Source organism: Tachysurus fulvidraco, chromosome 26 (assembly GCF_022655615.1).
Source record: "Tachysurus fulvidraco isolate hzauxx_2018 chromosome 26, HZAU_PFXX_2.0, whole genome shotgun sequence".
NCBI lineage: Eukaryota > Metazoa > Chordata > Actinopteri > Siluriformes > Bagridae > Tachysurus > Tachysurus fulvidraco.
The window spans coordinates 14,744,757-14,758,273 of record NC_062543.1 but is presented as its reverse complement, the minus strand read 5'-3'; the positions used below and the strand labels follow the sequence as shown (position 1 = coordinate 14,758,273).

Below are 13,517 nucleotides of genomic sequence, written 5' to 3'. Positions count from 1 at the left end.
TGTTAAAGGTATTTAATACTGCTGTTCTTATTGATAGGAACTTGTTTTATTGGTAAATTAAACTGAATGGATGTAATTCAACTGAGCACCTTTAACAAAAAAAGACCTAAAAATACCAATTTCTAAAATGAACTGACAGGAAAAATATTTGGAAACTAAACAAATTTCTCCTGTTTTTTTTTCCCAGGCTAAATATTCAGATGTATTCAAAATAATACACCAACATAATTCTTCATGTAATAAACATGTTACAATAGGTGATTATTTACAGTATGTCCATTCCTGTACAGAACTAAATCGCCATTGAAAATATATATATATAATATTTTTTATAGTTTAACGACTAATTAATAAAACTGTTTCTACTGTATATTTTGTGGTGATTAATTAAAAAAGAAAGAGAAAAGATGCTTAACCTCACAGTATACAAAACAAATGTCTCCTAATTGAAAACCTCACAATATTCAACAGCTGATCTGTTTCTTTGGAGCATCTGCTGCCCAAGTTACAAGGAATTAGTTGTTGCTATAGAAACCATGACCAATCCTTATCTACGTAGAATTCACGTGCGCTGTGTTATAAAGAGGATTTGTTTTCAACAATCTGTTTTTATTATATATTACAGTTTTGTTACACACCGAATCATCAAATCATTCTTTTCAGTAACAAAATAAAAATACATGACTGCAAATCATTTATAGTGACTTATACGATTTTATAAAGATGATCCAAATGAGAAACTAGTAAAATATAGTTATAATAATAATAATATTAATAATAATAATAATAATAATAATAATAATAATAATAATAATAATAATAATAATAATATAGACATAAATGGTGAGAAAAAGAAAATAGTGAATTGTTTGTCTAACAGTCAATCTACAGCATTCTGATTGCTATCTGCAGTCAAATTGACAATTTTAACACTGAAGAACAGACCAAAGGATTAAAATCCAGACCAAACCTCATGCATTAGCACTTTGACCTGGACCCGGGTAAAGAAATGTCTTTCTGAAAGCCAGGACTGTGGTCTTTGATCCCAAGCTTGTAGAAACACGTGCACTAACCCCATGCAGAGGCTGTAGTGATATAATATTTCAGCATTGCTTTCCACCTCTCGTGTGTCTGGAGACGAGTCGCTGTAGACCTGTTTGTTCCTGGGCTTTTGTTTTCCCTCAAACTTTAAACGGGTCTCTGTCTCACATCCTTCCCACAGCCGCAGATGGATTCTTTCAGTTGCCTTTCTGGCGTCGCTACATCACCATCTATTAAAAAACACCCCACAACAGTGTGGATAATTCAAAATAAGTTAAAGTTCATCCTAAGGTAACAAATAAAATTCTCCTCTTTTGCAATTTGTCAACTATTAAATGATGAAGGGTTTATCCATTTATAACATTAAAACGTTTTGCATTTTAATTTCCACAAAACAAGTGAGTTCCTTTCCACGGTATGAAAAACATTACAATGGCAAAGAAAAATGAGGCTCAACAAATGTGTTAAGTTGAAGGTCAGAGGATTCATTATTACCCTTAAGCTTGGACAGGTCTCCTTCCTCCTGGACGTGAGCTGATTGGATGTTGCCATCTTCAGTATCCACCGAATCCGTCTTCACTTGTCCAAGATTCCTCAGGAGGGACATTGTGTCAAAGCTTTCACACTCTCCTGCTTTTAATAAATTTAATACCTGCACAAAACATGCAGGTTATGAGCAAATACGATTACAATGATTTGTGACAAACAACGGATGTAAGAGAATGTCTTGTAGTTGAATTTCTGGTAGTTTGTCTTGAACCTGAGAAACTGATAAACTATAAAATGTTCTTCTTATCTACCCTGAAAATGTCTCCAGTTTCAAAATCGTTTGACATCTTGTTAAACTATATATCTGCTCATTGTGTTATTACAGAACAGACCTGCAGACATTTATAGCTTTTCAGCTCGCTCAGGTTCTCCTCCAGGAACAGCAGGTAGATGCTGAGGTCGTCATAGAGGCGAGAGCTGACATGCAGCTCCTGGGCATGTGTGAAGGCGGGTAGGAGCCTGTAAGGGTGGAGCACTTGGCCTTGCTGCCTCCGCCGGGTCGGGCGGACTGGTGCGTAGAACACCAGAGGAATGAGGATCGCGTAAACTGCCAAACTAACGCAGCTGAGCAGACGGAACACACCCACGGACACCAGCTTACACAGCACTGGACGCATCAGTGTCTGATTCAGGACAACACCTGAGTGCACACAAAAATAACACCATGTACACTGGCTTCCATGATTCACCAAGATCTTCCAAGCTATGAAGGCCAGACATACTGGTCTGTAGGTCGCAGGAGAACTGGTCACTCGGAGACACCAGGCCGATGTAGCAGACCAGGTAGAAGAAAACCAGCAGTACAGTGAGTAGAGTGAGAACCCGACATACCAGGTACTTCCACGCCAGTGCCCAACTCCCACGCTTGGTCCTCAGATACTGGACCACCAGAGGGTATTTAAAACAGCCCTCAACCACCTCCTGACTGCTGTCACACACACACACACGCACACACAAAATCAATTTCACCATAAGCAAGATTAACAAATCATAAGTTTGTGTAGATATAGTCATCTGTGATGGGCACAAAAGCTGTTTTGTGATCTTTAAGTGCTGTAGGTTTTCCATTAGTGTGAATAATAATCTGGTTGTTGTGACCTTAAAATTGAAATATTAGAATAATCATTTTTTTATTTGATTTTTTTTTCCTCCACTACCTCCTTGATCAAACTCTCCGGATTCGTCCACAGCTGTATGATTACCTGTGGGACTCCTCTGTGTTGTCCTTGGTGTCAGGTTTGTTGGATGCCAAGCTCTTGGCGAGCTGGATGGCACGGTTGTAACAGCAATCTAGTTCCTCCATAATGAAACTGAGGTCTGAGGAGAGCTGAGGAGCAGCGGTGAAGCGCCAGAACAGAGCTGGAACATACACCAGAACTGCCAGCAGCAGAAGGATGTAAGGAAAGAACTAGAAAGGAGCAGAAAACGTGTCTGGAATTCATGCTGATTAGTGCTTCAAGTTTGGCAGTAGAGTTTGTCACTGCAGTACCTTGTGTAACCACAGGGGGGAGCCGTCTTTTGTAGATTGGCGTTCAGCAGCGACCCAGCAGAAAGAGTCCACATACGCTGCTTGGCGCAGGGTGAAGTTGGTTGGTGGAAAACAGCTAATCTGGGAACCTAAGTAAGCATTTATATATATATATAAGTTAATACGTATATAAGTATATAATTTAAACAAACTCTGAGGAAACTTTGTGAGATCCGCGCGCACAGTGCACCCGTGCACGCGCACAGCATCCTCGATTGATGACCTAATAAGGAGGGGCGGCGGCGCGCGAGCGCTTTCTTTGTTTACACGCTTTCTTTGTTTACACGCTTTCTTTGTTTACACGCTTTCTTTACACTCAGCGACTGTCCTGGACTTTCTATACACGCCGTCATTGGGCTTTGTTTCAGATGTAAGATGCCGATTTGATTTACGTTTGGGTAACAAAGGGATTATAAAGAGAATATAAACACATCTGGAGATGTTTGTAGCCTGTTACAGATCAATGGCTATGAGGTTTGTTTTACTTTATTCTGCGTGAAAGTGCTGTGTCATGCATCAGTAAATGTAATTAAGAGATGAGACACAGTCCAATTCCTATGGCTAGTTCGTGACAAAGAGATCTGCTGTTCTGTGGTGGACAATACAGCTGTCCCACTGACACACAGTCACCCCCCCCCCCCACACACACACACACACACTCAATGACACACATTCACCCACAGACACACACACTCATTGAAACACATTCACCCACTGACACACATTCACCCACAGACACACACACATTCACTGACACACACCCAGACACACACACACTCAACCACAGACACACACACTCACCCACAGGCACACACACACTTACCCACCGACACACACACTCACCCACAGACACACACACACTCAACCACAGACACACACACTCACCCACAGGCACACACACACACTTACCCACCGACACACACACCCACCCACAGACACACACACACTCAACCACAGACACACACACTCACCCACAGGCACACACACACTTACCCACCGACACACACACTCACCCACAGACACTTCCTGAGCAAAGGCGAGGGAGATGAGCAGCAGAGGAATTCCCACCGCCACAAAAGTCACCAGTTTATCAGCTGCAAGCTCCAAACGCACTCCTTTGTATTTCCCCTCCGTGGGTTCCTTCAGGAGAAAATCAGAGAACACATATTCTGTAGCGATGTGAGCGATGGCCATGATTAAGGATACCGGCTGCGTCCAGAGGCGAGAAGAATAATGCAGTGGAGCAGAGCTTTCACTGTGAAGTATCAGATCTGAGTATGGAACAAAGGAGGCACTGTAGCATGAGCGTGCAGGGGTAGAGCGTGATGGATGGATGGATGGAAGGATGGATGAATGGATAGATAGATAGATAGATAGATAGATAGATAGATAGATAGATAGATAGATAGATAGATAGATAGATAGATAGATAGATAGATAGATCCGTTTTAAGTTAATTAAAAACTAAAATTCAAATAAAAAATGCACTATCACAATGTATTTATTTGTATTAAATTAAAGAAGAAGAAGAAAAACTAAATTTGCATTAAGATTCTATTTCAATTTAGTTTATTATTTATTAATTAACAATAAATTAACTTTAAAAATACTGTAAAAAATATTTAAGGATAAATACTTTTAAAATATTAAATATATAATCTGAATAACTAAAGGTAACACGTAAATAGTTATATATACATGTATTTATTAGACTTGTAATCCTACCATAATTGAAGTAACCACAGGTCTCTTGATCACCCACCAGAGGGCAGTGTTGTCATTCATATCCCGGCAACTGCAACAACAGGAGAAATCAATAAAAATTTAAGCGATGGTTTAATCTGATTCTTGTGATAATTTTTTTCCCCTTAGGAATCCAAACCTGACACGATTTCTGCTAAATGCTGGAAATGTAAATGTATTCTGGAGACTCTTATTACTCTGCTAGTAAATTAAAGATTAATAAAACATTATGCATATTCTAAGACCAAAAGGATCAATGCTACTAATTAGTAAACAGTGCATAAAATAAAAAAAGTTGTATCCTACCCCAGCCGATGAGGGTGTGCCAGTAAAATTATCTCCTCTCCAGGAAGAAGGTCTCGACCATCAGCGTGACAAGGTCTTTCTTCCTCCAGTATTTTCTTTGAATATAATAGATTATGTAACAACAAAACAGAACACAGCAAAACATAATCGAGACTTATAAAAGTAAAGAGTAAATATTAACACTCACTAAAGAATAACTTTGGGGGGGAAAGGGGGGGCATTATACATTGTAATAAAAAAAGACATATTAAGAGTTGGCGAGAGATTATAATCCGTGCAAATTGTGCATGTTTTGAGTGAATGTGAAATTGTAATTAAATGTTTTAGATTAGACTACAAACCAAAAGTTACATTTCTGTATATAAAATCTACATAGAAAAAGACACCGTTCTTCTTGGTATGATGGAGACAAACACCCGAGTGCAGAAAAAAGGTTCCGCTTGTATAGAAGTAGTCGGACTTCTTGATGATGAACTAATCTTGTGGATTTCTTTAGTAAGACCTTACTGCTAATTATAATGTAAAGACTGTAGAAGTATAAAGGGTGTATTCATGTGCCAAATAATTGTTATGTAGGCTCTGATCACATATAGAACAATAAACACACACACACACACACACACACACACACACACACACTGATTGTCACTAATACACACTGACCCATTTGTGATCTGGTTTCCTCTCTGTCTTTTTGCACTTTCATCTTTCTCTCTTTAGCTCTCTCCTCTTCTCCTTTTCTGTGTGTCTCTGTAAAAGAAGCCGCTGGTGGTACAACAAGCTACAGCGCATGAGGCCCTGTAAGACGCAGACAGATACTGGACAACATTTTATGTTTGAATAGCTTCTCTACAGGCTTGTCCTTCTCCCAGCTTGATGCTGTAGTGGAAAATTCTAATCTTAAGATGTTCATAAGACTTTGTTCTTCTATGCTTGTACCCTGTGTGCGTCATGACCAGAGACTGACATCGTCATCAGTAGGTTTTGTTAAGATTATGACAAGGGCAGTAGGGACTGGGGACGAGTTGTCCATAAACAATGTCCTATAAGTCCTCTAGAAGACCTTGGCCTGGTCAGAGTAGCTTGATCAGTAGAGTCATGAGGTAATGTTGAGCCAATGATTGATGATGTTTTGCTTTTAACACTTTTAACTACAGTGATCAGCCTCCCTTCTATTTCACCTTGTCTCCTCAGACACTGAACATTGCTCTCGGCATGAAACACTTCTTCGCCCAGGATGGTGTTTCCTGATGACCACGTCCCAGCATTTCTATATCCCATCAACACTATACTCAGCTCGGGAAGATCTCCTGCACAAGAAGTACACACAGTCATAAACTGTATGTGTGGAATTAAAACAAGTTTAATATCAAACTTAGCCAAACTTACAGATTTACAGTAAGTTTAACAAAAAAAAAAGGCCTACGAAAAGAGCACCGATAACCTACAACCGTAACGCTGAGTCACAAATCACAATGAGTCACAAATGTACTGTAACATATTATGAATGATTCCACATTTCGATGAACTTCTGAAAAACAACACAGAAACATTTCACCCACTACTAAAGAGTTTCTTGGTATTGTTTAAACACATTCCTCATTGTTTAAAAACTTCCTCATTGTTAGCTCTTATCTGAATTATCATACCATTTATGCCATTGCATTATCCCCCCCCACCCCCACCCAAGACTCCTAATACTTCCATATTGCTATATATTTACAGAAAACACTAGCACAGCCCTAGTGACAGCTGCTAGTAAAGAGGAAGACACAAAAAACATATATCATATGTGAAATGGTCAAATTACCGTCTCATTATTTTCTGTTTGTACGTCTTCTACAAGCTATTATTATTATTATTATTATTATTATTATTATTATTATTATTATTATTGCTGCTGCTACATTGAGAATCAAATTTACTACTGAATAAAAATTCAGTATTAATTTTTTTTATAAATTTTAAATCATTATTATTATTATTATTATTATTATTATTATTATTATTATTATTATTATTATGTTTCTCTCTACAGAACTTGATAAACATTTGGATTTTTAGCCATTGGGGTGTTTGAAAAGGTTGAAGAATATAAAGTTCCGTCATTTCAGAAGTTGTAGTTACTGTATAGTTAACAGTAAAGTTGTAGTTACTGTATAGTTAACAGTAAAGTTGTAGTTACTGTATAGTTAACAGTAAAGTTGTAGTTACTGTATAGTTAACAGTAAAGTTGTAGTTACTGTATAGTTAACAGTAAAGTTGTAGTTACTGTATAGTTAACAGTAAAGTTGTAGTTACTGTATAGTTAACAGTAAAGTTGTAGTTACTGTATAGTTAACAGTAAAGTTGTAGTTACTGTATAGTTAACAGTAAAGTTGTAGTTACTGTATAGTTAACAGTAACGTTGTAGTTACTGTATAGTTAACAGTAAAGTTGTAGTTACTGTATAGTTAACAGTAAAGTTGTAGTTACTGTATAGTTAACAGTAAAGTTGCTTAGTAATGAACAGGTTTTTAATATTTTATAGACATTAGATTGATGTTAATGAGGAATTTCTCCATCTTTTCTGCTTAGTTACTGCACAATGACGTTAAATACCTTTTTAAGCATTAATTATTTAAAAATCCTTATGATGAATGTCAGGACTCTCGGTTAGATAATAAAATATTCCATAATGTAAAATGTGTTATTTTAATAAATCAGACTTACTGTCATATGAATCTAATTTAAGAAGTCACAGGATTCGAGATTTCCAGATCAGATTTATGTAAAGAAACCGAAACGATGTGCAATAACAGAACAGAACAGAACAGAACAGAACAGAACAGTGCGCTGTCTTGGCTTTATTTGTTACTTTAACACTGAAACACTATCTTATTATTTTGAACTCTTGTAATACCTGAAACATCTGTCAGGTCACATGACTCTGTCACATGACTCTGTCACATGACTCCTTTTAAAATCTTTTTCATCAGATTGTGACCCATACTCAGAATTCGCTCTCTGCATTTAACCCATCCAAAGTGCCCACACACACACACACACACACACACACACACACACACACACACACACACACAGCAGTGACCACACAAACTCACACACACCGTGAACACACACACAGCAGTGAACACAAACACACCGTGAACATACACACAGCAGTGACCACACACACCATGAACACACACACACACACCGTGAACACACACAGCAGTGAACACAAACACACCATGAACATACACACAGCAGTGAACACACACACCGTGAACACACACACACATACACACACCGTGAACATACACACAGCAGCGAACACACACACCGTGAACACACACAAACACACACACACCGTGAACACACACACACCGTGAACATACAGAAAGCAGTGAACACACACACTGTGAACACACACACACACACACACACTGTGAACATACACACAGCAGTGAACACACACACCGTGAACACACACACACACACCGTGAACATACACACAGCAGTGAACACACACACCGTGAACACACACACACACACACACACCGTGAACACACACAGCAGTGAACACACACACACCGTGAACATACACACAGCAGTGAACACACACACCGTGAACACACACACACACACACACACCGTGAACACACACACAGCAGTGAATACACACCCGGAGCAGTGGGCAGCCAATTATTCTGCGGTGCCGGGGAGCAGTTAGGGTGTTCTGTGCCTTGCTCAAGGGCACCTTAGTCGTCATCCGCCCGAGACTCAAACCCAAAACCTTAAGGTTACGAGTCAGACTCTCTAACCATTAGGCCATGACTTTCCCCATTTTAAATTATAAGAGGTTATAGATAATTAATATAGTCACCAAAAATACAACCAAAACAAGATCTAGTAGCTTTTTTATATCTTTATGCTGAAGCGTCATCCTGAACGTTACACTCGGCTCCTCTCATTGCTTCTCCAATTTAATCCCCTTTAACTCGTCAGTGAATTTTGGTGTACAGTATGAACTCCTCCAGTACCACTTAGTGACATTATTGTTTAAAACAATGTAATTAACTGTAATCAAAAGGGTGAGGAAGAGGAGGAGGAGGAAGATGAGGAAGAGGAGAATGATGTCTTGGATGATGATGTGAAATTGTTCATTTCTATAACAATCCATTTGAAGCGTATTTTTTTTAGTATGTAAAAAAAAAGGAATGATCACAAAAAAGTCATAACTGTACTGTTAGAGTTAAATACGGGAAATATTCCATAATGTACAAAACTATTTTCCGAGACATTTTCATTTTAAACCTTCCGGCTTCGGGGCAACTGGAAATGTTGAGACAGAGACTTGTTTAACAAAATAAAGTCTTGGATGATGGAGTGAAACAAGCTTGGGTACATTCAAAGTATTTAAAAAGAGTCAGAAGGGTTTTTTTTAAGGTATGAATTACATTTATTGACTTTGTGAGAAACAAAGGAACAGTCACAAAAAGGACAAAAGTGCACTGTTCCTCAGAACAGAGACTGTGATCACGCTACAGAGAGGCAGAAAGGAGGAAAAGTGGATACAGGTTTTTTTTTAGTTGTTTTTTTTTAATTAGTGTAACGCCGTAATCCGGTGTGTTGATTGATTCATAGGTGGGTTTTTTTTTGTTTTTTTTTTCGTGGTTCAGTCGTGGAAGAGGTCAAAGAAGCTGTGGTCATCAGACGCCTCGTCTAATTCCAGTCCTTCGCAATAATCAGGAAGGTGGAACGCTTGATGGTCGTCGATCTCCGTCTCTACGTTGAAGAAACTGATGAGGGAGAAACACACAGACAGACAAATGTTGACGTTCAAACCTCAGTGTCAAGGTTTAAAAATGAATGAGTCCAAAATTTAAAATGTCTCCGTCCTTTTTTTTTAAATCTCTTTTTACGATAATCACATAATCCATTTCTTCTCTTCACAGAAAATATCACTGTCTCAACATTTCCACATATTTACATCAGGCGTCCTTCGTCCGTGTCAGTGTGAAGGAGCTGTTACTCACTCACTCACTCACTCATTTTCTACCGATTATCCGAACTTCTCGGGTCACGGGGAGCCTGTGCCTATCTCAGGCGTCATCGGGCATCGAGGCAGGATACACCCTGGACGGAGTGCCAACCCATCACAGGGCACACACACACACTCTCATTCACTCACACACACACAATGGACAATTTTCCAGAGATGCCAATCAACCTACCATGCATGTCTTTGGACCGGGGGAGGAAACCGGAGTACCCGGAGGAATCCCCCGAGGCACGGGGAGAACATGCAAACTCCACACACACAAGGTGGAGGCGGGAATCGAACCCCCGACCCTGGAGGTGTGAGGCAAACGTGCTAACCGCTAAGCCACCGTGTATAATATAATAATAATAAGAATGCAAAATATGGCATTGCAGTAACCGAGTGACAGGAATTGTGGATAGAAATATTAGTAAGTAATATAGATTTGTTAACGTTCGTACACGAAGGAATCGGAAGTGCAAGGGACTTCCAGGAACAACATCATCGTAATTAATATAGAGAAACCAAATCCTAGGAACACTTAAGAAACCAAAAAAAAAAAAAAAAAAAAAAAACCTGTGCTTAGGGGAAGGCACCATGTTTTGTGAAGTGAAGCCCTAATCTTCAACAGCTGTGAAATAAATAAAATATATGAATAGGGAATTTTTCTGAAACTCAGAAGATCGTAATGGAGAAGAAGAAGAAAAAAAAAACAGTGTTGGAAAGATATTTCCGTCGAAGGGAATCTTTGAAAGCTTGAGAGTTCTAGATTAGACACTGTACTGTAACTTAATCAGTACCTTTTATTTATTCCCTGTAAAGTGCAACAGCAGTGCAAGGAAGAGGTGGAGCATCGAAGGAAAAACAAGAAATTAAAAGAATAGAATAGAATAAATAGAAATAATAAAAATGACTGGATGCAGTGATTGCAGGAACTGCCTCTGACCTGAAGATGAGGTCATTCTTCTCACTGTGGTACGTGCAGGAGACGGTGATGCACCCACAGGAAGTGGTCATCATCGTGTAGTGTCCTGCTGACCAAATCATCATCATCATCATCTTACGCATCTTCATCCTCATCATTATCATCATCATCATTATAATTATTATTATTATATATTAGCTAGTGATGTCTGAGTGTGAACTGAAGCCGAATGATGAAGAAAGATAACGGGGTGTCACTGGAACGTGTCACTGACCCTGGGTGTGATGCGAGTCGTGATCGGTCATGTTGCCAGACCACATGCGCACTCTGAGGCCTTGCTCAGACTTATCATCGCTTCCCAAGTACAGCTCGTCCACGTGCGTGCCGTCGGCCGGAACCTCCATCGGGTGCTTGTGACATGGCAGGGACTGTTTCTTACAGGTATCGTTCTTGCTGTCCATCTTGTACATCACACCCTGCGTGCGGGATAAACAGGGAGGAAAAGTTCAGTCTCAGGGGTTAGAAAAAGAAGAACAACAAGAACTTTATACTTGCGTTTAAAATCCAGCTCTAAATGCTACAGTATAGGAAGGGAGAAAGGAAATAGACAGAAGAAATAGGCACAAAAAAAAAACAACTAACAAGAGCAAACGTTCATGCAAATACGATGCTGGAGGTTGGCAGGGTGTGTGTGTGTGTGTGTGTGTGTGTGTGTGTGTGTGTGTGTGTGTGTGTGTGTGTGTGTGTGTGTGTGTGTGTGAGAGAGAGAGAGAGAGAGAGACATACTATAGCGCGTTAAAGTACAGCTTTACCTCATCGAAGTGTATAATCACATCCAGGTGAGAGGTTTTGTTGGATTTGCTTGTGTCCTCCACAAAGCGAAGGTACTTCTGAGTGGAATCATACTTGAAATCCCCCCATGCGATGGTATCGTCCTTGGTGGTACTCTGAAACGTGTGAGAAATGTTCGTTAACAGGTTATAGACATACAGTATGAGGACAGCGCACAAGAAGTAATGCTCTACTGTTTCTAATCCAGTGATCAAATCAGAAATATGAGAAGCAGTGATATATGACTCTATACTGAGTCATCTACGTACCACACAGAGCTTGCCACTGGTCTTAGATGGTGACCCTGGGAAAGAAATTGGAAATAGACATCAGACATTTACACCACTAGACATTTATCCACTGTGTTTGGTTAGAATTGTATGGAATTGAATTGCAGTCCTGATGAATTCTGTAAGTCTCTGTAACTTACGGCACGGCTCGCGGCTGGAGGAAGCCCATGCCAAGGGGCAGAGGCACAGGAAAGCTACGCAGAACAGCTCGATGATACGCATCTTTGCTCTTCGTCCGGATGTCCAGATGCAGCCGGCAGTGGCATTTATACACAGAGTCCGCCTGGGACAGAACCCTCTCCCCCCTTGTTGCATCCTCAATAAACGTTACACAATCACCTGCTGCTCACGCAGGCAGGAGAACCGACAGAGCGACAAAGCCACAGAAATAAACAGCCAGAATGAAAATAAACAGGTCCGGCTTCCCGCCAGCGTGCTGGATGTTCTCGGGAACCGGTGACACCGAGCAGGCGGGACGTCGGTTCACGTAAGGTGATGTTTGCTGCAAAACAATCTGTAGAAACTCATCATGATGCAGGTGTGAAAATAAAAGTTCACTTATTATTGGAGAGAGTTTGGCCTTAAGACATGTTTTCCTAGATATTTTCTTCTTATCCTTTACATGAGTTGAGCTTTAGTGAGACATCGCTCTGGAAAAGTCTGGAATCAGATTGGAACATCAAGTTTCTGATGAGTGAAAGATAGAAATGATGGAAATATCAAGTAGAAACTCAATTTGACTGGAAAAATTTGACTCATTTGACTGGGGAAAAAAAAGATCCACTTAAATGGCATGAATGGAATTTATTAAGTATAATAAGAACTAAATTTAAGTTATAAACTTGCTTATCAAACAAATACATCGCTTCTAAAACACAGAAGGCACTTGTTTTATACCGTATATACATTTTGGTGCCTCCTTTTCCTATGTTTCAATGTTCTTCGGTTTGTCCGTCTAAACTGTGATTTGTTAAAAGGTTTGATAGAAATAGTTTTTTTTTTTATCTCTGCAGAGGAACGTTTAGAAAGCGTTATATTCTAAGATCTTGCTGATTATTGCTGTGTCATGTTATTCGTGTCCTGTCTTTAAAGACCTCGTTTGGACTAAATTCTGGACGCAGGTGACCGGGCCTGTTTGTTTAGCTTCACCGCATGTATTTCGGCTCGGCTTTCTTCACCAACAGAGAACCAGAGAGCAGCTGGGGACAGGGCGATAACGACGGGGACCTGATCAGGGGACACACTCAGGGGACGTGATTAGGGGACGCTCTCGGTTTG

The 13,517-nt window shown here is 39.7% G+C and overlaps 4 protein-coding genes across 11 annotated transcripts in view; 1 reads left to right on the top strand and 3 right to left on the bottom strand.

Annotated features, from left to right (window-relative positions):
- Positions 1-13,517, top strand: part of LOC113636638 (WD repeat-containing protein 87-like) — an 873,260-nt gene that overhangs the window by 115,288 nt on the left and 744,455 nt on the right. The gene's annotated exons all lie outside the window — the stretch shown is intronic.
- Positions 1-13,517, bottom strand: part of LOC113650946 (kinectin-like) — a 683,852-nt gene that overhangs the window by 79,880 nt on the left and 590,455 nt on the right. The window lies entirely within an intron of this gene.
- On the bottom strand, positions 823-8,030 carry panx1b (pannexin 1b). 5 transcript variants are annotated; one of them, XM_027159529.2, is made up of 11 exons: positions 7,880-8,030; positions 5,831-6,477; positions 5,168-5,262; positions 4,844-4,913; positions 4,132-4,412; positions 3,080-3,207; positions 2,793-2,998; positions 2,313-2,518; positions 1,923-2,230; positions 1,537-1,693; positions 823-1,271 (listed from the first exon to the last, which is right to left on the bottom strand). In XM_027159529.2, exons 5-11 carry the CDS (start codon positions 4,310-4,312, stop codon positions 1,189-1,191), a joined length of 1,269 nt encoding a protein of 422 aa, XP_027015330.1. In that variant the 5' UTR covers positions 4,313-4,412; positions 4,844-4,913; positions 5,168-5,262; positions 5,831-6,477; positions 7,880-8,030; the 3' UTR covers positions 823-1,188. The 5 variants fall into 5 exon arrangements, with proteins under 5 accessions (XP_027015330.1, XP_027015331.1, XP_027015328.1 ...); XM_027159530.2 differs by having other exon boundaries at positions 2,313-2,515; XM_027159527.2 differs by having other exon boundaries at positions 4,132-4,258.
- epd (ependymin) lies at positions 9,789-12,524 on the bottom strand. The gene is made up of 6 exons (XM_027159532.2): positions 12,380-12,524; positions 12,219-12,253; positions 11,931-12,065; positions 11,393-11,594; positions 11,140-11,224; positions 9,789-9,951 (listed from the first exon to the last, which is right to left on the bottom strand). Exons 1-6 carry the CDS (start codon positions 12,459-12,461, stop codon positions 9,828-9,830), a joined length of 663 nt encoding a protein of 220 aa, XP_027015333.1. The 5' UTR covers positions 12,462-12,524; the 3' UTR covers positions 9,789-9,827.